Source organism: Scyliorhinus torazame, chromosome 5 (genome assembly GCF_047496885.1).
Source record: "Scyliorhinus torazame isolate Kashiwa2021f chromosome 5, sScyTor2.1, whole genome shotgun sequence".
NCBI lineage: Eukaryota > Metazoa > Chordata > Chondrichthyes > Carcharhiniformes > Scyliorhinidae > Scyliorhinus > Scyliorhinus torazame.
In genome coordinates, this window is record NC_092711.1 from 127707298 (window position 1) to 127730789 (window position 23492).

Below are 23492 nucleotides of genomic sequence, written 5' to 3' on the forward strand. Positions count from 1 at the left end.
TTCTGCGATCTTGTCTTGCAATGATTCTACAGAACTGCTGGTGAATTAGTCAGAACGATGATTTATTAATGTACACGTAACGATCAGAATGCTATGCAGACTAAGTTATCACAGAATTACATTAGAACTCTTGGAACTACCCTTATGTGCGACTGGCCTCGTGTATGCATGACAACCTTCTGCTGGTAGCCGGAACCCGACTGCTGCCTGACGCCAACTACTGGTGGGAGGTCACACTGCTGAGTACATGTAATATTATATACAGGCTTATCACCTCATCTCGTAACTTCTCAAAATTATCGAGTAATTTATTTTTTCAAACAAATTCTGATAGCTCTGCAGTTTCTGGAAACATTTTGGTTGAACGTGTTATTTTTTTAAATAAAGATCTAGTTTTTGCAATATAATTACCTAATACACTAATTCACTAATCATAATCAATGTTCACTACTGAATAAACTTCAATTTTATTTTTTTTTTGCGATGAAATTAATACATAGTTAATCTAGAAAAGGTACAGAAGGCGAAATGGCTGCAGAAAGCCACATGTTAGAGGTATAAAAAGGATTCCTTGACCTTATTACTAAGGCCAGTGAATACTCTATGAAAATAACAATTTACGGCAGCAACGAGGCACAATGGTTAGCACTGCTGCCTCACGGCATCGAGGCCCTAGGTTCGATCCCGACCTTGGGTCACTGCCTTGTGGAGCTTGCACATTTTTCCCGTGGTTTTGTTGGTCTCACCCCCACAACCCAAAGATGTGCAGGGTCGGTGGATTGGCCACGCTAAATTGTTCCTTAATTGGAAAAACTGAATTGGGTACTCTAAATTTTCTTTTTTTAATAATGAAAATAACAATTTTAAAACTAAATGTGATCACACATGCGTACTTACAGCTTCCTACATTACAACAGTGAATATGTTTCAAAAGTACTCCATTGGCTTTAAAACACTTTAGGAGGTCCAGTGGTAGTGAGAGGTTTTATAGAAATGTACATTTGTTCTAATAGTCCGCAAACGAGGATATATTACACTTGGTGTCCTCACCAATTTATTGATAAAGGTTGAGTCTTAATTTTGTGTAATAACCACGTCAATGACACCAATTTGAATACTCTGTGAAATTCCAGACACACCATATGCACAATTATTTGTTGTAAAACACGGCGAGTTGTTGTGATTTGGAATGCACTGTCCATAAATGGTGCTGGAATCTCATTGGACTGTAACTTCCAAAAAGGAATTTGGTACATTCTGAAAAAGCAAACAAACAGAACGCTGGGATTAAATGGGTCGCTGGACAAAGTGCTGGCATGGGGAAAATGGGCCAAATAGACTCCTCTGTGCTCCAGAGCCTTGTGTACATGTAAAGTGAGTAGTAACGACCTGGAACCTACTGCCTATGAGGGTAGGAGATGCAGAGAAGACGGAGAGATTTCAATAGGAAATTGGACAGGCACTGAGAGAAATAAATCTGCACAGATTTGGGGTTAGAACGGGGCAATGAACAGACTGGCTTCCTCCACAGGGAGCCGACACGGTCCCAAAGGACTGAATGGCCTCATTCCCCATCCTCCAGATGCTGTGATCTCAGGAGAGAAATTCAGCTGCTCCAGTCACTCCAATTAACTAGAGTCCCTCATCTGTGGTGCCATCCTTGTAAATGTCCTCTACACCGTCTCTAAGAACTTCACATCTTTCCTAAAGTGTGGAGTCCATATATAAGGTTCCATTCTAAATGGATAGAATTGAAAAGCACGGCGGAAATGTCCAACTTGGTTAAAACAATGGTTCGACTACACTGGGAGCTCTGTCAACATTGATGATCTCCATTTAGAAAAAGGAAATAGAGACACTGGATAAGGTGCAACACAAATTCATAATATACAGAACTGAGAGCATTTAACACTCAGGAAAGGCTGGGGCTGCATTTTTCTGGATAAGAGAAGACTGATGGGTGACCTGATGGAAGTCTTTCAGATTATGAAGGGATTCAATAATCCAATCGGAATTTCAATAGACACCTCTTTACCCAGCGAGTGGTGAGAATGTGGAACTCGCTACCACAGCGAGTGGTTGAGGTGAACAGCATGAATCCATTGAACGTAAAGCTAGCTACATACATGAGGGAAAAAGGAATAGAAGGAGATGCTGATGGGGGAGATATAGAGGGGTGGGTGGAGGATGTGGAGCATAAATACTGACACGGACCATGGCTAACCGCAGCCGGTTTGGGAATTTAACCTGTAATGTTGGTGTCACTCAGCACGAACCAGCCATCCAGCCAACTGAGCTAACCAATCCCCGTGTAAATCTGTAATAATTCCATAAATATTAGTGATTGCCTGTCTCCCACCATACTATTTAATGTAGTTTCCCAGTGCACCTCAGATAACTTGCCCCTCATACCCTAATAATTTTCTTCTGTGAGAAGTACTAAGATAAATTAAACAAAAGAACCATGTAACCATCACAGCCCATCTTCATGGCAATGTGGCATGATTTTGGGGGTTTCCAAACAGAAATGGTAATGAAACATCTTCTAACCTCCAAACAGCCTTTCACTCTTTGATCCTTGTGAAATGTGAAACCAGATATTCGCAAGAAGGCTCAGAGAGAATCAGACCATTGGAGACGAAGCCATGAGACCGGCCAGTCCAGCAGAAAGAAACCCTCTGGCCATCCCCAATGACCAACAGAATGAACAAAATGCAGTCCTGGATGTAATTGAGAACAGAAACAAGAACAGCAGAATCCAATCACTAAATCAGTTGTGAACTTGTTGGTGTCTCAGGAAGTGCGATGAATTACAAAATCCCTTCGCACATTGAGAGCAGGTTATCGGCCTCTCCCCAGTATGAACTCCCTGGTGTGACTGCAGATGGCATAACCAAGTGAATCGCGCAAATAGAGGTAAACATCTTTTGAGTTGTGGGGGTGACACCCACGCAGACACTTGGAGAACGTGTCTCCACACGGACAGTGACCTGGGGCTAGGATTGAACACTGGTCCTCAGCTCCGTGAGACCGCAGTGCTAACCACTGCATCGCCTATTTAGATGAGGGAACAAAATGCAATATTTCCAAATTTGCAGATGACACAAGTTGCGTGGGAGGGTGAGCTGTGAGGAGGTTGCAGAGACCCTTCAGTGTGATTTGGACAAGTTGAGTGAGTGGGCAAATGAATGGCAGATACATTATAATTTGGAGAAATGCGAGGTTATCTAGTTTGGTAGCAAACGAGAAGGCAGGCTATTAGGGGCAGCACGGTAGCATTGTGGATAGCACAATTGCTTCACAGCTCCAGGGTCCCAGGTTCAATTCCGGCTTGGGTCACTGTCTGTGCGGAGTCTGCACGTTCTCCCCGTGTGTGCGTGGGTTTCCTCCGGGTGCTCCGGTTTCCTCCCACAGTCCAAAGATGTGCAGGTTAGGTGGATTGGCCATGATAAATTGCCCTAAGTGTCCAAAATTGCCCTTAGTGTTGGGTGGGGTTACTGGGTTATGGGGATAGGGTGGAGGTGTTGACCTTGGGTAGGGTGCTCTTTCCAAGAGCCGGTGCAGACTTGATGGATCGAATGGCCTCCTTCTGCACTGTAAATACTATGATCTGAATTGTCATAAATTAGGAGAGGGAAATGTGCAACGAGATCGGGGTATCCTTGTACACCAGTCACTGAAGGAAAGCATGCAGCTACAGCAGGCAGTAAAGATGGCAAATGATATGCTAGCCTTCATTGCGAACGGATTCGAGTACAGCAGCAGGAATATCTTGCTGCAATTATACAGGGCCTTGGCGAGGCCTTTCCTTGGAATATTGTGTGCAGTTTTGGTCTCCTTATCTGATGAAGGATGTTCTTGCTCTTGAGGAAGTGCAGCGAAGGTTTACCAGACTGATTCCTGGGATGGTGGGACTGACGGATGAGAGATTGAATCAATTAGGTTTGTATTGGCTGGAGTTCAGAAGAATGAGGGATCTCATAGAAACCTATAATATTGTAACAGGACCCGACAGGGTAGATGCAGGAAAGATTTTCCCGATGGTGGGAGTGTACAGAATGAGAGATCGTAGTCTGAGGATACAGGGTAGACCATTTAGGTCACAGATGAATAATTTCTTCAACCAGAGAGTGGTGAGCCTGTGGAATTTGTTACCACAGGAAATAGTTGAGGCCAATACATTGTATGTTTTCAAGAAGCAGTTAGATATAGCACTGAGGGCGAAGGGGATCAAAGGATATGGAGGGGAAATCGGGATTAAGCTATTGAGTTGGATGATAAGCCATGATCATAATGAATGGCGGAGCAGACGCGAAGGGTCAAATGGTCTCATCCTGCTCCTATTTTCTATGTTTCTATGTAATCCCTTCCCACACTGAGAGCAGGTGAATGGCTTCTTCCCAGTGTGAACTCGCTGGTGTGTCTGCAGGATAAGCTGGCACCCCTGATGATGGAGATATTTGAGGAGGCGATAGGGAAGGGGGTGTTACCACAAACTTTGGGGCAGGCATCAGTTTCCCTGTTGCTTAAAAAAGATAAGGATCCGACGATGTGTGGGTTGTATAGGCCCATATCACTTTTAAATGTGAACGCAAAAGGTATTAGCGAAGTGTACTGGCAGGTAGGCAGGAGGAGTGCCTCCTGAAGGTGATAGGTGAAGATCAGACGGGGTTTGTGTGAGGGAGGCAGCTCTTTTCAAACGTTTAGAGGGTATTGAACGTGGTTAAGACACCGGCGGAGGGGAAGGAAACATCGGTGGTTGTGGCACTGGACGCCGAGAAAGCGTTTGACCGAGTAGAATGGGGGCACTTGATAGCAGTTCTGGAGCGGTTTGGGATTGGTCCACAATTTGTGGACTGGGTAACGCTACTGTATAAGGAGCCGGGGCCAGTGTCCGCACAAAAAACATCAGCTCGAGAGACTTTTCTCTCCACCGTGGGACTAGGCAGGGATGTCCTATGTCCCTCCTGCTGTTTGCACTCGCGATTGGCCATTGCAAAATCGCCGTTGGCCATCGTGTTAAGAGGTTTGGGGGTATGGAAAGGGATAGTGCGGGGGGGGGGGGGGGTGAAAAGAGCATAGGGTGCCCTTGTATGCCGATGACTTGTTATTATTTGTGTCGGAACCGAGCGTGTCAAGAGGGGGAATATTGGAGCTGCTTCGGGTGTTTGGGTCTTTCTTGGGGTACAAATTAAATCTAGACAAGAGTGAGTATTTTGTGGTGTTTTGGCCGGGGGTGTGGGCAGGGGACGGGGGGCTGCCATTCCACAGGACAGGGGGTGCAGGTTGCTCGGGATTGGGGGGGGGGGGGGAAAGGTCACTGTTTATTTTCCAATGCCTGCCGATTTTCCTGCCAAAGGCATTTTTTGGAGAGTTTTAAGCAATAATTTCCGACAAGTGGAAACATCTTCTCCATGTCCACTCTACCCAGGCCTCGCAGTATCCTATAAGTGTTAATAAGATACCCACATACTTTAAAACTCTAATGAGTACAGACCCAGAGTCCTCAACCGTTCCTCATACGACAAGCTCTTCATTCCAGGGATCATTCTTGTAAACCTCCTCTGGAGCTTTTCCAAGGCCAACACATCCTTCTTAGATACGAGGCCCAAAACTGCTCTTAATACTCCAAATGGGGTCTGATCAGAGCCTTATATAGCCACAGAAGTACATCCCTGATCTTGTATTCTAGCCCACTCGACCTGAATACATTGCATTTGCCTTCCTAACTGCCGACTCAACCTGCACATTAAGCCTTTAAAATTTTTTTTACAGTACCCAATTCATTTTTTCCAATTAAGGGGAAGTTTGGTGTGGCCAATCCACCGACACTGCACATCTCTGGGTTGTGGGGGCGAAGCCCACGCAAACACGGGGAGAATGTTCAATCTCCACACGGACAGTGACCCAGAGCCGGGATCGAACCTGGGACCTCGGCGCCGTGAGTCTGCTGTGCACTTGCACATTAACCTGAAGAGAATCTTGAACAAGGACATCCAAGTCCCTTTGTGCTTGTGATTTCCTCAGCATTTCCCCATTTAGAAAATAGTCTATGCCTCCATTTCTCCTTCCAAAGTGCATAACCTCACACTTTTCCACATTGTATTCCATCTGCCACTTCTTTGCCCACTCTCCTAGCCTTGCTCAGCATTGCTTCTTTTTATGATCACTTTAAATGAATGCCCTCTGTTTATAATCTTGCCCTAAATATGACTTGCTAGATCAAACATCTATTGCAGATCCTTAGTTTTAATGTGGTCAAGTGCCTTTCCATTTGAGAACTGTTCAATAAAGTTATTAGAATTATTTGTAGCTAGGGCAGCACGTGGAGCAGTGGTTAGCAGTGGGACTACAGCGCTGAGGACCAGGGTTTGAATCCCAGCCCTGGGTCACTGTCCGTGTGGAGTTTGCACATTCTCCGCATGTCAGCACGGGTTTCACCCCCACAACCCAAAGATGTGCAGGTCAGTTGGATTGGCCAGGCTAAATTGCCCCTTAATTGGAAAAAAAAACAATAATTGGGTACTCTGAATTTTTTTTAAAAAAAGGATTATTTGTAGCTTCCCCACCAATCAGTTTTTTCCATTATCCTGAAGGGACCTTATTTTTATCAGGAGTTAACTGAAGTGTGTTCCTAACCTGACCCAGTCCATGGCTTTCTCCCTCATTGTCTAAAGAACATGAGCAACTTTTGTATAATCCTGGTGCATACATTTCAGTCTAAATCATAGATATATACCGGAAAACTGTGGAGCCCCACTGGAAACAGACACCCAGGCATCATTCAGCCCTGGATGTGACTAACAGCAGCAACAACAGCTGAATCCAAACCCTGCTGTTGCCTGTGAACTTGCTGATGTCAGTGCAGGTTGTTTGACTGAGTGAATCTCCTCCCACACGGAGCAGTTAAACAGCCTCTCCCCAGTACTGCTCCCTAATGTGGGCGACACAGTAGCACAGTGGTTAGCACTGTTGCTTCACAGCTCCAGGGTCCCAGGTTTGATTCCCGGCTTGGGTCACTGGCTGTGCGGAGTCTGCGCGTTGCCCCCAGTGTCTGCGTGGGTTTTGTAGCCACGTAAAATGGCTGCGTTCCGATTAATTTGGCCAAAACCCGATTTAAAATGGCTAACCGGAAAGGCTGCTGGGAAAAGCAGGTAACAAGACACAAACGGACAGCTGCAGACAGAATAGCATATTCGGCTCTGGGGAAGTTGGCCCAGATCGATACTCGGGGCTATTAACAGCCCATCAACCCAGACATCTGCAGTTTAATCGGCTTCCCCAGGAACAATTGCAACATATTAGCAATTGAATACCGGGCCAGACCTGTCGGCGCCTGCAGTGGCCGAAACAAAGGCAGGTGAACGACCACCCCCCGATCGGGGAATCGCCTCGCAATTGGACGTATCGGACCCAGTGATTGGGAACAAGTCCAATCACTTGGGACTCAGGGTCAAGGGCCGCCCCTGGAGGCGGGAAGCCCCTGGGCCCTATCAAGTGAGGGGCCAAGTTCAGATCTCGCTCTCTCTCCCTTCTTCGCCTGCTCGAGACCTTCGCAAGAACAGCATCCGGCAACTGTAAGTTTTGAATCCAGCGATCGCTATCCGGTAAAGACTCCTAGCCATCGACCTGTAGCAGCCTTTTGAATCCCGCGGGCCAGATCCGATTGGATAAGCCATTCGTTTCCCTGACTTGGTGGGCTCTTCCTGAAGTTAAGTATTGGCCAGTAGTGATAGGTTTATTATATAGATAGTAGGATTATTGTATAAACATTACTTGTATATAATAAAACACCGTTGATTTCAATCTTACTAAGCGGTGTGCTGACTTATTAATCATAACTTGAACTTGAACCACGTGGCGGTATCAGAAAGATACCTGGCGACTCGTGAGCAAAGGTGACGTAATCAGAGCTAATAAACTAAGGCGAAAAAGAGCAACAGTTTGCTGCGGGTGCTCCGGTTTCCTCCCACAGTCCAAAAATGTGTAGACTAGGTGGATTGGCCATGCTAAATTGTCCTCAGTGTCCAAAAAGGTGAGGTGGGGTTATGGGTTAGGTTTGAGGCATGGCTTAAGTAAGGTGCTCTTTGCAAGGGCCAGTGCACCCGATGATCCAAATGCCCTCCTTCTGCGCTGTAAATTCTATGATTCTGTTTCAGTGTGAACTCGCTGGTGTTTCCGCAGATTCTGTTTACTTTTAAATCTCTTTTCACAGTCAGCACATTTAAAAGGTCTCTGATCAGTATGAACAAGTTGGTGTCTCAGGAGGACTGATGACCGAGTGAATCCCTTCCCACAGACGGAGCAGGTGAATGACCTCTCCCCAGTGTGAGTGCGTTGGTGTATCAGTAAATACGTTTTCCTTTTAAAGCTCTTCTCACAGTCAGCACATTTAAAAGGTCTCTGATCAGTATGAACAAGTTGGTGTCTCATGAGGATTGATGACTGAGTAAATCCCTTCCCACACACGGAGCAGGTGAATGACCTCTCCCCAGTGTGAGTGCGTTGGTGCATCAGTAAATATGTTTTCCTTTTAAAGCTCTTCTCACAGTCAGCACATTTAAAAGGTCTCTGATCAGTATGAACAAGTTGGTGGCTCAGGAGGAGTGATGACTGAGTGAATCCCTTCCCACACACGGAGCAGGTGAATGGCCTCTCCCCAGAGTGAGTGCGTTGATGTTTCAGTAAATCCTTTCTGCTTTTAAAGCTCTTTTCACAGTTAGCACATTTAAACGGTCTCTGATCAGAGTGAACAAGTTGGTGGCTCAGGAGGAATGATGACCGAGTGAATCCCTTCCCACACACGGAGCAGGTGAATGGCCTCTCCCCAGTGTGAGTGCGTTGATGTATCAGTAAATTCTTTCTGCTTTTAAAGCTCTTCTCACAGTCAGCACATTTAAAAGGTCTCTCATCATTATGAACAAGTTGGTGTCTCAGGAGCTGGGATGACTGAGTGAATCCCTTCATACACATGGAGCAAGTGAATGGCCTCTCCCCAGTGTGAGTGCGTTGGTGTGTCAGTAAATCATTTCTGCCTTTAAAGCTCTTCTCACAGTCAGCACATTTAAAAGGTCTCTGATCAGAGTGAACAAGTTGGTGGTTCAGGAGGTGTGATGACCGAGTGAATCCCTTCCCACACACCGAGCAGGTGAACGGCCTTACCCCAGTGTGAACACGTCGGTGAGTTTCCAATTGAGACTGGTAATTGAATCCCATCCCACAGTCCCCACATTTCCACGGTTTCTCCATGGTTATCGACAAGTTATCAGGTGTAGGTGGGATGCAGATTTGAGGTCACTATCAGATCAGCCGTGATGTTATTAAATGGTGGAACAGGCTCACGGGGCTGAATGTCCAATTGCTGCTTCTTGATTCCTTTGGTGCGAATGTCCTTATGTCTCTCCAACTTGGATCATCAGTTGAAGCCTGAGTACGGTGTCTCCCTGATGTAAATGCTGCAATTTAATTTCATTCTGTGTGATTGGTTAAAGCTCAGTTCCAGATAACTGTGGAAAATTATTTAGATGTCTGTGTCTCGGTGCTTTTCCAATCACAGTGATTTTTTACATTTTTTCCAAAAGAGAAAACATACAAACATTTCTCCTTCCACGTTGAAAGGCCGGTCCTGATGAATCAATTAATCAGATCTCGACATGATGTTTGCATCTGCAAATATTCTGTAAAAGAAGATTACATTGAAATACTGTGAATATATAAGACACAAGTAGGCCATTTTGTCACAGATTCTGCTGCTGTCCATACTCGGCACACATCTCCGACTCTCCCACCTATCAAATCTCAGCCTTTCAGCTGATTTTCGATTCCATTTTCTCTCATGTGCTTGTCCCGTTTCCTTTTGAAAACATCTCAGCACTTTCCTCAACTCCTTTGCATGGTAATGAGTTGCACATTCTGAACCTGTAATAAATAATTTTGTCTGTCTTGTTCCCTTGGATTTATTCATAACTATCTTATATTTATGACTTGTTGTTTATTGATGGTCGCTCTCTCACATCGCCCCTCTCCAAACTACTGATAATTTAAAATATTTATAGCAGGTCACTGCTTAACTTGTTGTTGTCGATAGAAAAAAGGCCCCACTCCAATTAATCTTTCCTGAGAGCTGTAATCTCTCATGTTACAAAAGTCATCACTGTCAATGCAGGATAGAATTCGCAAAGAGACAAACCTTTCTGTTGGGGTCAGTTTCTCCAATTCTAACCCCCTGTAAAAGGAGTTTACAAAAGCCATCACTGTGAGTCCAGGATAGAAACTCTGAACAGACAATTCTAGTTTCTCTGCAACATATTTTCCTCTCTTGTTCCCCCAAAGCTGTAAATCCCCATCCCACACACTCTCCCTCCTCTCTGGGCTGAAATCCAAACCCATCTCACCATCTGCACCATTTCTTTCCTCCACTCCCAGTTTTCTCTTTCCCAGTTTGCTTTTCTAATTGGAGGGCTGTGACCAGAGGTGTTCCGCAGGGATCAGTGCTGGGACCTTTGCTGTTTGTAGTATATATAAATGATTTGGAGGAAAATGTGACTGGTCTGATTAGTAAGTTTGCAGACAACACAAAGGTTGGTGGAATTGCGGATAGCGATGAGGACTGTCAGAGGATACAGCAGGATTTAGATTGTTTGGAGACTTGGGCGGAGAGATGGTAGATGGAGTTTAATCCGGACAAATGCGAAGTAATGCATTTTGGAAGGTCTAATGCAGGTAGGGAATATACAGTGAATGGTAGAACCCTCAAGAGTATTGAAAGTCAGAGAGATCTAGGTGTACAGGTCCACAGGTCACTGAAAGGGGCAACACAGGTGGAGAAGGTAGTCAAGAAGGCATACGGCATGCTTGCCTTCATTGGCCGGGGCATTGAGTATAAGAATTGGCAAGTCATGTTGCCGCTGTATAGAACCTTAGTTAGGCCACACTTGGAGTATTGTGTTCAATTCTGGTCGCCACACTACCAGAAGGATGTGGAGGCTTTAGAGAGGGTGCAGAAGAGATTTACCAGAATGTTGCCTGGTATGGAGGGCATTAGCTATGAGGAGCGGTTGAATAAACTCGGTTTGTTCTCACTGGAACGACGGAGGTAGAGGGGCGACCTGATAGAGGTCTACAAAATTATGAGGGGTATAGACAGAGTGGATAGTCAGAGGCTTTTCCCCAGGGTAGAGGGGCCAATTACTAGGGGGCATAGGTTTAAGGTGAGAGGGGCAAGGTTTAGAGTAGATGTACGAGGCAAGTTTTTTACGCAGAGGGTAGTGGGTGCCTGGAACTTGCTGCCGGAGGAGGTGGTGGAAGCAGGGACGATAGTGACATTTAAGGGGCATCTTGACAAATACAGGAATTGGATGGGAATAGAGGGATACGGACCCAGGAAGTATAGAAGATTGTAGTTTAGTTGGGCAGCATGGTCGGCACGGGCTTGGAGGGCCGAAGGGCCTGCTCCTGTGCTGTACTTTTCTTTGTTCTCCCTCCCTCTCCTCTGCCTGGGTTCAGTTCTCCAGCTCCTGTCTGCAGACTGACAATAAAATCAATGGGTCTTATTGGGGGTTTGGGGCCTGCAGCGGGTGTTTGTGAATCCTCCCCGCCCACCTGCCAGGGTTTCCTTCCTTGCCAGAGATCAGTGTCTTCATTGATTTAAGTGCAAAGTGTCAGCTCTTATTTCTTGTCCCCCTCCCCCATCCTCTGATGTGAACCATCCTCCAGTGTCTGAAGCAGGATGGTGCCCGTTAACCTGGGCCTGTTCCCGGGAGGGAGGGAGAAGCTCCGCAGCTGCAAACCAGGGAGCTGACAATGATGGTGAAGGGTTTGCTCCAGCTCACAATGCCCGGGGACTGATTGACGGCGGGTTCGGACCAATAGGAAGATGGGGCGGAGCTGGAAGACCGAACAAGAGCAGCTGGTCCTCCAGCCAATCAGAGTGAATGGAACGCAGAGCGAATCCGGAGCGCTCGCTTTCTCCACATGCACCCGGCCCTGTTTCAGGGAAAAGCCCGAGCACCTTTCGCCGGTTCAACTGCTGTATCCGAGTTTCGTCTTCGGCGCTTCGGCTGCACAGAGTGTTTTTGAAGCCTCCCGACCCATCCGGCGGCTCCATCCCTCCCTCATGACTCACCAGACCGAATTTGACCGGCTGAAGATTTCCTTCCTGCCGCCTGAGGTGTCATCGGTACTGCGCATGCTCCAGTTCACGTGGGAGACAGGGCTGAGCCCCGCCCCTCATTCACTCCGATTGGTTGGATGACCTGCAGCAAACACTCGATCCTCCAGGCCCACCCCTCTCTTCCTATTGGTGCAGTACTGCCGTCAATCACTCCCTGTGCATTGTGAGCTGGAGCATGCGCAGTGCCGATGCTGGACTCGGCCGGGAGGTTTCACTGAAACCCGGTGGAGGCTCCAAACCCCAATAAGAAGTTTCCGGGCCCGGGTTTGCATCGAGCGGGGGGACAGCTGCGGCCTGCTCCCGGTGACAGGCCTGAGTTAACGGCCGCCGTCTTTATAGAGGCTGCAAACCCGCAGGGGGCAAAACATCAGAGATAGAGTTTGTTGTGAAACCAATGGGATTTTGTAAAGCAGGAGGTCAGGGTTACAGTCAACAACAACAACTTCTATTTATATAACACCTTTAACATCATAAATCATCCCAGTCAACTTCACAGCAACATTATAAAACAAAGTGAGACACCCAGACACAAAAGGAGATATTAGGGCAGGTGACCAAAAACTTGGTCAAAGAGGTGAGTTTTAAAGAGTCTGAAAGGAGGTGAGTGAGGTGGAGACGGGGAGGTTTCGGGGGGGAATTCAGTGCTTGGGGCCGAGGGAACTTAAAACCATGGCGGAGTAATTAGAATCGGGAGTGTACAAGAGTCCAGGATCAGAGCTGTGCAGATATCTCAGGGGGTTGTGGGGCTGGAGGAGATACAGACACAGGGAGAGACGAGGCCATGGAGGGGTTTGAAAACAAGGGTGAGAATTGACTGGGAGCGAATGCAAGTCTCGGAGCACAGGGATCATAGGGAAAAGGAACTTGCTGTGAATTAAGACATGGGTAGCAGACTTTTGGATGGCTTTAAGTTTACAGAGGTAGAATGTGGGAGAGCAGCCAGGTGTGTGATGGAATTGTCGAATCGGGAGGTGACGATGGTAAATTGCCTTAGTATCTAAAAAGGTTAGGTGGGGTTACGGGGATAGGTGGTGGTGTGGGCTTAGCTAGTGTGCTCTTTCCAAGGGCCGGTGCAGACTCAATGTGCCGAATGGCCTTCTTCTGAAATGTAAATTCTATGAGGTCAGAAGCTCATATTGGATCAAGTATGAAACAAAGTTTACAAAGAGACTGGCTAAGTCTCAGACTGTTGCCACGGAGAGGTATAGAGTCGGTATGTCAGGAATGGAGATTGGAGCAAGGACCGAACAGTGGATTCAGTCTTCTCCATATTTGATTGAAGTTATTTAGTCAGCAGGAAGAGAACCAGAATGGGCCCTCAGTCTGATATCCGGTATAACTTGGTTCGAGAGGGAGAGGAAGAACGAAGGAAACCCTGGAAGATTTGGAGAAACAACCTTTGCGATTGATCATCAAATCTCCACACAGTCGGTTCTGGACACAAGGTTAACATCTGTTATTCTGTCTGCTCAGTCAGGGTGATTCAGATTAATGTCGGTCACAAGTCATGGATGAAGTGTCTTATAAAGCATATTCTCACTTCCGGGTGCGGCGATGACCAGCTGAGTCGCACGTTTCGGCAGCTCCCTGTGAAACGGACTTTTGGGCTCTTGATAGGAGCCCCAACGGCAATTTTGACGGCTAAAAACACTGTGCGGTAAACCAGAAGGGAATCCCCCCTGGATACGGATGGAAAAAGGAGGAGAGAGTGGCCAGATTGCAGTGGATCCTTTAGAACAGCGGCAAGGAAGGCAAGCAAAAATCAAGATGGCGTCGGAAGGTGGCAGTTTAACATGGGGCCCTGAACAACAAGAGTTCTTGAAATGCTGTGTGGAAGAGATCAAAAAGGAAATGAAGAAAGAGCTGTTGGCCCCGATACTACAGGCGATCGAAGGGCTAAAGGAGGAACAAAAGACCCAGGAGCGGGAGCTTCGGGTCGTGAAGGCAAAGGCAGCCGAGAATGAGGACGATATACAGGGCCTGGTGGTGAAGACGGAGACGCAGGAGGCACATCAGAAACGATGTGTGGAAAGGTTGGAGGCACTGGAAAACAACGCAAGGAGGAACAACCTGAGGATTCTTGGTCTTCCTGAAGGTGTGGAGGGAGCGGACGTCGGGGCATATGTGAGCACGATGCTGCACTCGTTAATGGGAGCGGAGGCCCCGGCGGGTCCGTTGGAGGTAGAGGGAGCATACCGAGTGATGGCGCGAGGACCGAGAGCAGGAGAAATTCCCAGAGCCATAGTGGTGAGATTCCTCCGTTTTAAGGATAGAGAAATGGTCCTTAGATGGGCGAAGAAATCTCGGAGCAGTAAATGGGAGAACGCGGTGATCCGCGTTTATCAAGACTGGAGTGCGGAGGTGGCGAGAAGGAGGGCGAGCTTTAATCGGGCCAAGGCGGTGCTTCATAAAAAGAAGATAAAATTTGGAATGCTGCAACCGGCAAGACTGTGGGTCACATATCGAGGGAGGCACCACTACTTTGAGACGGCGGATGAAGCGTGGACTTTTATTGTGGAAGAAAAACTGGAATGAGCGGGCTATTAAAAAGAACGTTCGAACAAAGTGGTGGGGCGAATGTGGGGGGCAAAGAGGGGTTTTATGTACTAATCCTGCGATGTGGTAACTTTTCTCTCTCCCACAGGTGGTGAGGAGGGGAGGTGGAGGAGATGGGGCGTTGGCCATTGGGGGCGGGGCCAAGGGAGAAGCACGGGCTTGGTTCCCGCGCTATGATAATCATGGCGGGAATAGAGAAGCAGGAAGGAGGGGGCGTCGCACGGTGCGAGCCGAGGTCACGGGGGGGAGCAGAGGTCAGCCAGAGTTTGCTGACTTCTGGGAGCAACATGGGGGGAGTAATTACGCTGGCGGGGGATCTAGCGGGGGGGGGTGGGAGGGGGGAATTACTGGGTTGCTGCTGCTGGGGAGAGGGGGGAGCTGGTATGGGAGAGGATGGGCGGGGGGGCACCGCCTGGGGGAGATACAGCTGCGTGGGAACCGGGTGAGGAGCTGGAAAAAGGTGATGGCTAATCGTCAAGGGGGGGGGTTAGGAAGCCCCCCAACTCGGCTGATCACGTGGAACGTGAGAGGGCTGAACGGGCCGATAAAGAGGGCACGGGTACTCGCACACCTTAAGAAACTTAAGGCAGATGTGGTTATGTTACAGGAAACGCACCTGAAACTGATAGACCAGGTTAGGCTACGCAAAGGATGGGTGGGGCAGGTGTTCCATTCGGGGCTAGATGTGAAAAACAGGGGGGTGGCTATATTAGTGGGGAAGCGGGTAATGTTCGAGGCAAAGACTATAGTGGCGGATAACGGGGGCAGATACGTGATGGTGAGTGGCAAACTACAGGGGGAGACGGTGGTTTTGGTAAACGTATATGCCCCGAACTGGGATGATGCCAATTTTATGAGGCGGATGCTAGGACGCATTCCGGACCTAGAGATGGGAAAGCTGATAATGGGGGGAGATTTTAATACGGTGTTGAAACCAGGGCTGGATAGGTCGAAGTCCAGGACTGGAAGGAGGCCGGCAGCAGCCAAGGTACTTAAAGATTTTATGGAGCAGATGGGAGGTGTAGACCCGTGGAGATTTAGCAGACCTAGGAGTAAGGAGTTCTCGTTTTTCTCCTATGTCCATAAAGTCTACTCGCAAATAGACTTTTTTGTGCTGGGTAGGGCATTGATCCCGAAGGTGAGGGGAACGGAGTATACGGCTATAGCCATTTCGGATCACGCTCCACACTGGGTGGACTTGGAGATAGGAGAGGAAACAGGAGGGCGCCCACCCTGGAGAATGGACATGGGACTAATGGCAGATGAGGGGGTGTGTCTAAGGGTGAGGGGGTGCATTGAAAAGTACTTGGAACTCAATGATAATGGGGAGGTCCAGGTGGGAGTGGTCTGGGAGGCGTTGAAGGCGGTGGTTAGAGGGGAGCTGATATCAATAAGGGCACATAAAGAGAAGCAGGAGAGTAAGGAACGGGAGCGGTTGCCGCAAGAACTTTTGAGGGTGGACAGACAATATGCGGAAGCACCGGAGGAGGGACTGTACAGGGAAAGGCAAAGGCTACATGTAGAATTTGACTTGCTGACTACAGGCACTGCAGAGGCACAATGGAGGAAGGCACAGGGTGTACAGTACGAATATGGGGAGAAGGCGAGCAGGTTGCTGGCACACCAATTGAGGAAAAGGGGAGCAGCGAGGGAAATAGGGGGAGTGAGGGATGAGGAAGGAGAGATGGAGCGGGGAGCGGAGAGAGTGAATGGAGTGTTCAAGACATTTTATAAAAAATTATATGAAGCTCAACCCCCGGATGGGAGGGAGAGAATGATGGGCTTCTTGGATCGGCTGGAATTTCCCAAGGTGGAAGAGCAGGAAAGGGTGGGACTGGGAGCACAGATCGAGGTAGAAGAAGTGGTGAAAGGAATTAGGAGCATGCAGGCGGGAAAGGCCCCGGGACCGGATGGATTCCCAATCGAATTCTATAGAAAATATGTGGACTTGCTCGCCCCGGTACTGACGAGGACCTTTAATGAGGCAAAGGAAAGGGGACAACTGCCCCCGACTATGTCTGAAGCAACGATATCGCTTCTCTTAAAGAAGGAAAAGGACCCGCTACAATGCGGGTCCTATAGACCTATTTCCCTCCTAAATGTAGATGCCAAGGTCCTGGCCAAGGTAATGGCAATGAGAATAGAGGAATGTGTCCCGGGGGTGGTCCACGAGGACCAAACTGGGTTTGTGAAGGGGAGACAGCTGAACACGAATATACGGAGGTTGTTAGGGGTAATGATGATGGCCCCACCAGAGGGAGAAACGGAGATAGTAGTGGCGATGGATGCCGAGAAAGCATTTGATAGAGTGGAGTGGGATTATTTGTGGGAGGTGTTGAGGAGATTTGGTTTTGGAGAGGGGTATGTTAGATGGGTGCAGCTGTTGTATAGGGCCCCAGTGGCGAGCGTGGTCACGAATGGACGGGGATCTGCATATTTTCGGCTCCATAGAGGGACAAGGCAGGGATGCCCTCTGTCCCCATTATTGTTTGCACTGGCGATTGAGCCCCTGGCGATAGCGTTGAGGGGTTCCAAGAAGTGGAGGGGAGTACTTAGGGGAGGAGAAGAGCACCGGGTATCTTTGTATGCGGACGATTTGCTACTATGCGTGGCGGACCCGGCGGAGGGGATGCCAGAAATAATGCGGATACTTGGGGAGTTTGGGGATTTTTCAGGGTATAAATTGAACATGGGGAAAAGTGAGTTGTTTGTGGTGCATCCAGGGGAGCAGAGTAGAGAAATAGAGGACCTACCGTTGAGGAAGGTAACAAGGGACTTTCGTTACCTGGGGATCCAGATAGCTAAAATTGGGGCACATTGCATAGGTTAAATTTAACGCGGTTGGTGGAACAGATGGAGGAGGATTTCAAGAGATGGGATATGGTAGCCCTGTCAATGGCAGGGAGGGTGCAGGCGGTTAAGATGGTGGTCCTCCCGAGATTCCTCTTTGTGTTTCAGTGCCTCCCGGTGGTGATCACGAAGGCTTTTTTTAAAAGGATTGAAAAGAGAATCATGGGTTTTGTGTGGGCCGGGAAGACCCCGAGAGTGAGGAAGGGATTCTTACAGCGTAGCAGGGATAGGGGGGGGCTGGCACTACCGAGCCTAAGTGAGTATTATTGGGCCGCTAATATTTCAATGGTGAATAAGTGGATGGGAGAGGAGGAGGGAGCGGCGTGGAAGAGATTAGAGAGGGCGTCCTGTAGGGGGACTAGCCTACAGGCTATGGTGACAGCCCCATTGCCGTTCTCACCAAGGAACTATACCACAAGCCCGGTGGTGGTGGCTACACTGAAGATTTGGGGACAGTGGAGACGGCATAGGGGAAAGACTGGAGCCTTGGGGGGGTCCCCGATAAGAAACAACCATAGGTTTGCCCCGGGGGGAATGGATGGGGGATATGGAATGTGGCAAAGAGCAGGAATAACGCAACTGAAAGATCTGTTTGTGGATGGGAAGTTCGCGAGTCTGGGAGCGCTGACCGAGAAATATGGGTTGCCCCAAGGGAATGCATTCAGGTATATGCAACTGAGGGCTTTTGCGAGGCAACAGGTGAGGGAATTCCCGCAGCTCCCGACACAAGAGGTGCAGGACAGAGTGATCTCAAAGACATGGGTGGGGGATGGTAAGGTGTCAGATATATATAGGGAAATGAGGGACGAAGGGGAGACTATGGTAGATGAACTAAAAGGGAAATGGGAAGAAGAGCCGGGGGAGGAGATCGAGGAGGGGCTGTGGGCAGATGCCCTAAGCAGGGTAAACTCGTCGTCCTCGTGTGCCAGGCTAAGCCTGATTCAGTTTAAGGTATTGCACGGGGCACGTGTGACTGGAGCGCGGCTCAGTAAATTTTTTGGGGTGGAGGATAGGTGTGCGAGGTGCTCGAGAAGCCCAGCGAATCATACCCATATGTTTTGGTCATGCCCGGCACTACAGGGGTTTTGGATGGGGGTGACAAAGGTGCTTTCAAAAGTAGTAGGAGTCCGGGTCGAACCAAGCTGGGGGTTGGCTATATTTGGGGTTGCACAAGAGCCGGGAGTGCCGGAGGCGAGAGAGGCCGATGTTTTGGCCTTTGCGTCCCTAGTAGCCCGGCGCAGGATATTGCTAATGTGGAAAGAAGCCAAGCCCCCGGGGGTGGAGACCTGGATAAATGACATGGCGGGGTTTATAAAGCTAGAGCGGATTAAGTTCGTCCTAAGGGGGTCGGCTCAAGGGTTCACCAGGCGGTGGCAACCGTTCGTCGAATACCTCGCAGAAAGATAGACGGAATGGGAAAAAGAAAGCAGCAGCAGCAGCCCAGGATCGGGGGGGGGGGGGGGGGAGGGGTGGGGGGGGGTGAGGAGGAACCAGAAGGACTCTCAGGGTTGTTAATATATACTGTATAGTATGTATAGGTCGTTGCTACAGATAATTATATATTGGACTGTTAAATTATATTTTTGGAGAGTGTTACTTGTGACAAGGCAGTTGCCAATTAGGGCTAGTTTTCATTTTTGTTATTTATTATTTATTCATTTTTTGTTTATAAAATAGGTCATTGTTATTTGTGTTATTATAATATTGTGTAAAGGATGCACAATGTACTGTGTTGGTTGACCAAAAATTTTCAATAAAATATTTAATTAAAAAAATAAAGCATATTCTTATCTCTAATTATATATATTTGATAACAGAATACAGAAATAATGATTATCATTATCATAGAATTTACAGTGCAGAAGGAGGCCATTTGGCCCATCGAGTCTGCACCGGCTCTTGGAAAGAGCACCCTACCCAAAGTCAACACCTCCACCCTATCCCCATAACCCAGTAACCCAACCCAACACTAAGGGCAATTTTGGACACTTAAGGGCAATTTATCATGGCCAATCCACCTAACCTGCACATCTTTGGACTGTGGGAGGAAACCGGAGCACCCGGAGGAAACCCACGCACACACTGGGAGGATGTGCAGACTCCGCACAGACAGTGACCCAAGCTGGAATCGAACGCTGGAGCTGTGAAGCAATTGTGCTAACCACAATGCTAACGTGCTGCCCCTAGTACTTTATTTAGATTTCAGCCCAGGGATGAGGGAGAGTGTGTGGGATGGGGATTTACAGCTTTGGGGACAGAAGAGAGAAAAATATGTTCCCCAGAAACTGGAATTATCTGTTCTGAATTTCTATCCTGTACTGATAATGTGACCTTTGTAAACTCCATTTATATGGTATTAGGAAAGTGTTTACAGACAGGAAACGCAAACCAAATATCACATTAAGATCTGACAGTGTCACTCAATTGATCAGGACCTCAATATCCTCAGACTATGAATGTGGAATGATAAATGTTTGTGGGAAAATATTTCAAACATCAGTGTGACTGGAAAAGCACCGAGACACACGCACCTGAGTGAGAGTGTTCCAGTGAACTGACTGTGGAAAGAGCTTTAACCAGTTATAGCCTGAAAAAACACCACACTATTCACTAAGGGGAGAAACCATACACGTGTTCTGTGTGAGGACCAAGCTTCATCTGATTGTCTAATGAGGAAACGGACAAAGGCACTGACTCCATGGAAACCATGCGGTATGATTTTCGCTTAGGGGTTTCCAAAATGCGAGAGGTCCCGGGTTCATATCCCGGACGAGCCCTGCAAAGTGCTTAACTGGGGAGGTGATGGTGTAGTGGTATTGTCACTGGATGAGTAATCCTGAGACCCAGCACAATTCTCTGAGAATGCAGGTTCAAACCCCACCACGGCAGATGCTGCATTGTTGCTTGTATTTGAACTAGGAGCCAATAAATCAGGGGCAGCATGGTAGCACATTGGTTAGCAAGTTGCTTCACAGCTCTAGGGTCCTAAGTTCTGTTCCCGGCTTGGGTCACTGTCTGTGCAGAGTATGCACATTCTCCCCGTGTGTGTGTGGGTTTCCTCCGGGTGCTCTGGTTTTCTCCCACAGTCCAAAGATGTGCAGGTTAGGTGGAGTGGCTATGCTAAATTGCCCTTAGTGTCCAAAAGGGTTAAGTGGGGATAGGGTGGAGGTGTGGGCTTGAGTTGGGTGCTCTTTTCAAGGGCCAGTGCAGACTCGATTGGCCTAATGGCCTACTTTTGCACTGTAAATTCTATGATTGTGGAAGTTGGATATTCAACAGTATAGTGAGAATCAGGTCAAAGGAGCAAAGGGTAAGTCTCACAGACAAGATGAGCTCTGAGAGAGCATGATGGGATTTAACAGGGAAAGAGGAGAGTTCAGAATTTGGACAAAAAAGGACTTTCGCGGCAGCTTTACTGAGTGGTTTCATGGAAGAAGATCAGCTGATCGGATTGTTTCAATGGGTCGGGTTTTCCAGTCCTTCTTGCTGGCTGGATCTTCCAGTCCCACAGATCTCTCGGTCTGCTATTCCGGTTCATTGGTTGTCTCATTGAGTTCGCTGTAGGCCTCTTGGGCTCTGTAAGACATCTTACTGTGCCCACCCCTGTCCAACGGCAGCATCTCCACATCATAAATGAGAAGCATTTAATGCTTCTGCCAGTTTCGAACCATGCACCTTTCGTGCATTAGGTGAATGTGATAACCTCTACGCTACAGAAACAGCTGGAAGCACAGTACCAATGGACCTGTGCAACGTTCAACTGCACAGTCTTGCTGCAGCTTTCAATGGTTTGGCTGGGAGGCCAGGTCACTGATTACATGAAGACAGCTGTTCCTTTAAATCAGATGTCTCAACTTGTCAGACCATAAGCTATAAAACTTGTGTTGAACTTTTGCATTTAGCAAATATCTAACGGAACAATGCTCTCTGTTCAATCAGTAATGCATCATTCTTATCTTCCGACAGAAAATTTCCATCAATTTTACTCAATATTTGTTTCATTATTCAAAGTTGAACATCGGGAGATTTATTTGTTATATATGACTTAATTTTGAATTGAATAGATCTCGAGTCTTCACCCTGAATAACTCTGAAATATACACCATTGAATTGCAAACATGGCTGACCAAGAAAATAAAACGTTTCACTGGGTAACAGAAATCCCATGAATCCTTGTTCAGTTTGACCTCAGACAGCTTTTACACAAAGTCAAATACAGTTAAATGGAAGAGAATTGAGAATTATGTGTTGCTTATATTTGACCCCTCTGTGTTTTGGTGCGAAACATTCTGCAGCCTAAATCCCGTTCATGTATAAGAAAGGAGGGGTGACAGCAAATCCGCACTGAGCCTGGATTTCCTCATCTCCCTGAGTGGCTTTTCCTGTTTCTCCATCATTAAGGCCGAATCTTTCAAAAAGGTGGTTCAGTGAAAGCTCTTAACATTTCCTCTAATTCAGTTACAGTATTGTTTGTGTCTGTCTGTACGAGCACACATTACCGTTAGAAATCTTTCAGATGGTGATTAAAATGTTAATCTGCTTCTACAAAGCCATTAAATTCTTTTGTGAACTGAGCAAACTGACAGGATCCGCACTTTGTGTTTTCATGTATGGAACGATCCGTCTGGACTGTACGCAGAACAATACTTTTCACTGTACTCGGTACACGTGACAATAAATCAAATCCAATCAAAGAGACAGTTTCTTTCTCGTCTTCAGATTGAACAATGAGTCTTAAAAATTATTCATTCATGGGAGGTGGGCGTCACTGGCTGGGCAGCATTTACTGCTCATTCCAATTGCCCTTGAACTGCGTGTCTTGTGAGGCTATTTCAGAGGGCACTGACAAATCAACCACAACATTGCTGTGGATCTGGAGTCACGTGAAGGCCAGGCCACGTAAGGAGAGCAGATTTCCTGAAGGACATTCGTGAACCAGATGGGTTTTTACAACAATTGACAATGTTATCAGACGTTTAATTCAAGACTTTTTAAAATGTCAATTTCACCATCTGTCATCGGCAGATTCTATCTCAGATCCCCAGAGCATTAACCTCGCTCTCTGGATTACTCGCCCAGTAACAATACAGGGCAGCACAGTGGCTTAGTCGTTAGCATTGCTGCTTCACGCCACCGAGGTCCCAGGTTCGATCCCACCTCTGGGTCACTGTCCATGTGGAATTTGTACATTCTCCCTGTGTTTGCGTGGGTTTCGCCCCCACGACCCAAAGATGTTTGTTTTTTTAAATTTGGAGTACCCAATTTTTTTTCCAATTCGGGGCAATTTAGCCTGTCCAATCCATCTACCCTGCACATCTTTGGGTTGTGGGGGCGAAACCCACGCAAACACTGGGAGAATGTGCAAACTCCACATGGACAGTGACCCAGAGCCGGGATCAAATCTGGGACCTCGGCGCCGTGAGTCAGCAGTGCTGCCCACTGTGCCATCGTGGAGCCCTAGCCCCACAACCCAAAGATGTGCAGGGTAGGTGGATTGGCCACACTAAATTGCCCCTTAATTGGAAAAAATTAATTGGGTACTCTTTTTTTTTTAAAATGTTTTAAACAATACCATTACACCACTGCCTAGGCCACATACCACATATTCATGACAGAATAAGTTGTCTCGGGTTGTATTCTGTGATCTTGTCTTGCAATGATTCTACAGAACTGCTGGTGACTTAACCAGAATTATGATTTATTAATGTACACGTGGTAAGGTAATGATCAGAATGCTGACAGACCAAGTTATCACAGAGTTACATTAGACACTCTTGGAACTACACTGACGCGCGACTGTCCACGTGTACGCCTTACAACCTTCTGCTGGTAGCCGGATGCCACTTGACTGATGCCGGACGCCACCTACTGGTGGGAGTTTACACTGCTGAGTAGATATAATATTATATACAGG

General features: G+C 47.5%; 1 protein-coding gene across 1 annotated transcript; it reads right to left on the reverse strand.

Annotated features, from left to right (window-relative positions):
* Positions 1-45: 45 nt before the first annotated feature.
* On the reverse strand, positions 46-12181 carry LOC140421812 (uncharacterized). Its single transcript, XM_072506739.1, has 2 exons — positions 12125-12181; positions 46-9677 (listed from the first exon to the last, which is right to left on the reverse strand). The coding sequence occupies exon 2, from the start codon at positions 9247-9249 to the stop codon at positions 8143-8145; it is 1107 nt and encodes a 368-aa protein (XP_072362840.1). The 5' UTR covers positions 9250-9677; positions 12125-12181; the 3' UTR covers positions 46-8142.
* Positions 12182-23492: the final 11311 nt, after the last annotated feature.

What these genes read in the sequence shown, in the direction of transcription:
- LOC140421812 (XM_072506739.1), bottom strand. Translation starts at nt 9,249, where the DNA reads ATGGAGAAACCGTGGAAATGTGGGGACTGTGGGATGGGATTCAATTAC.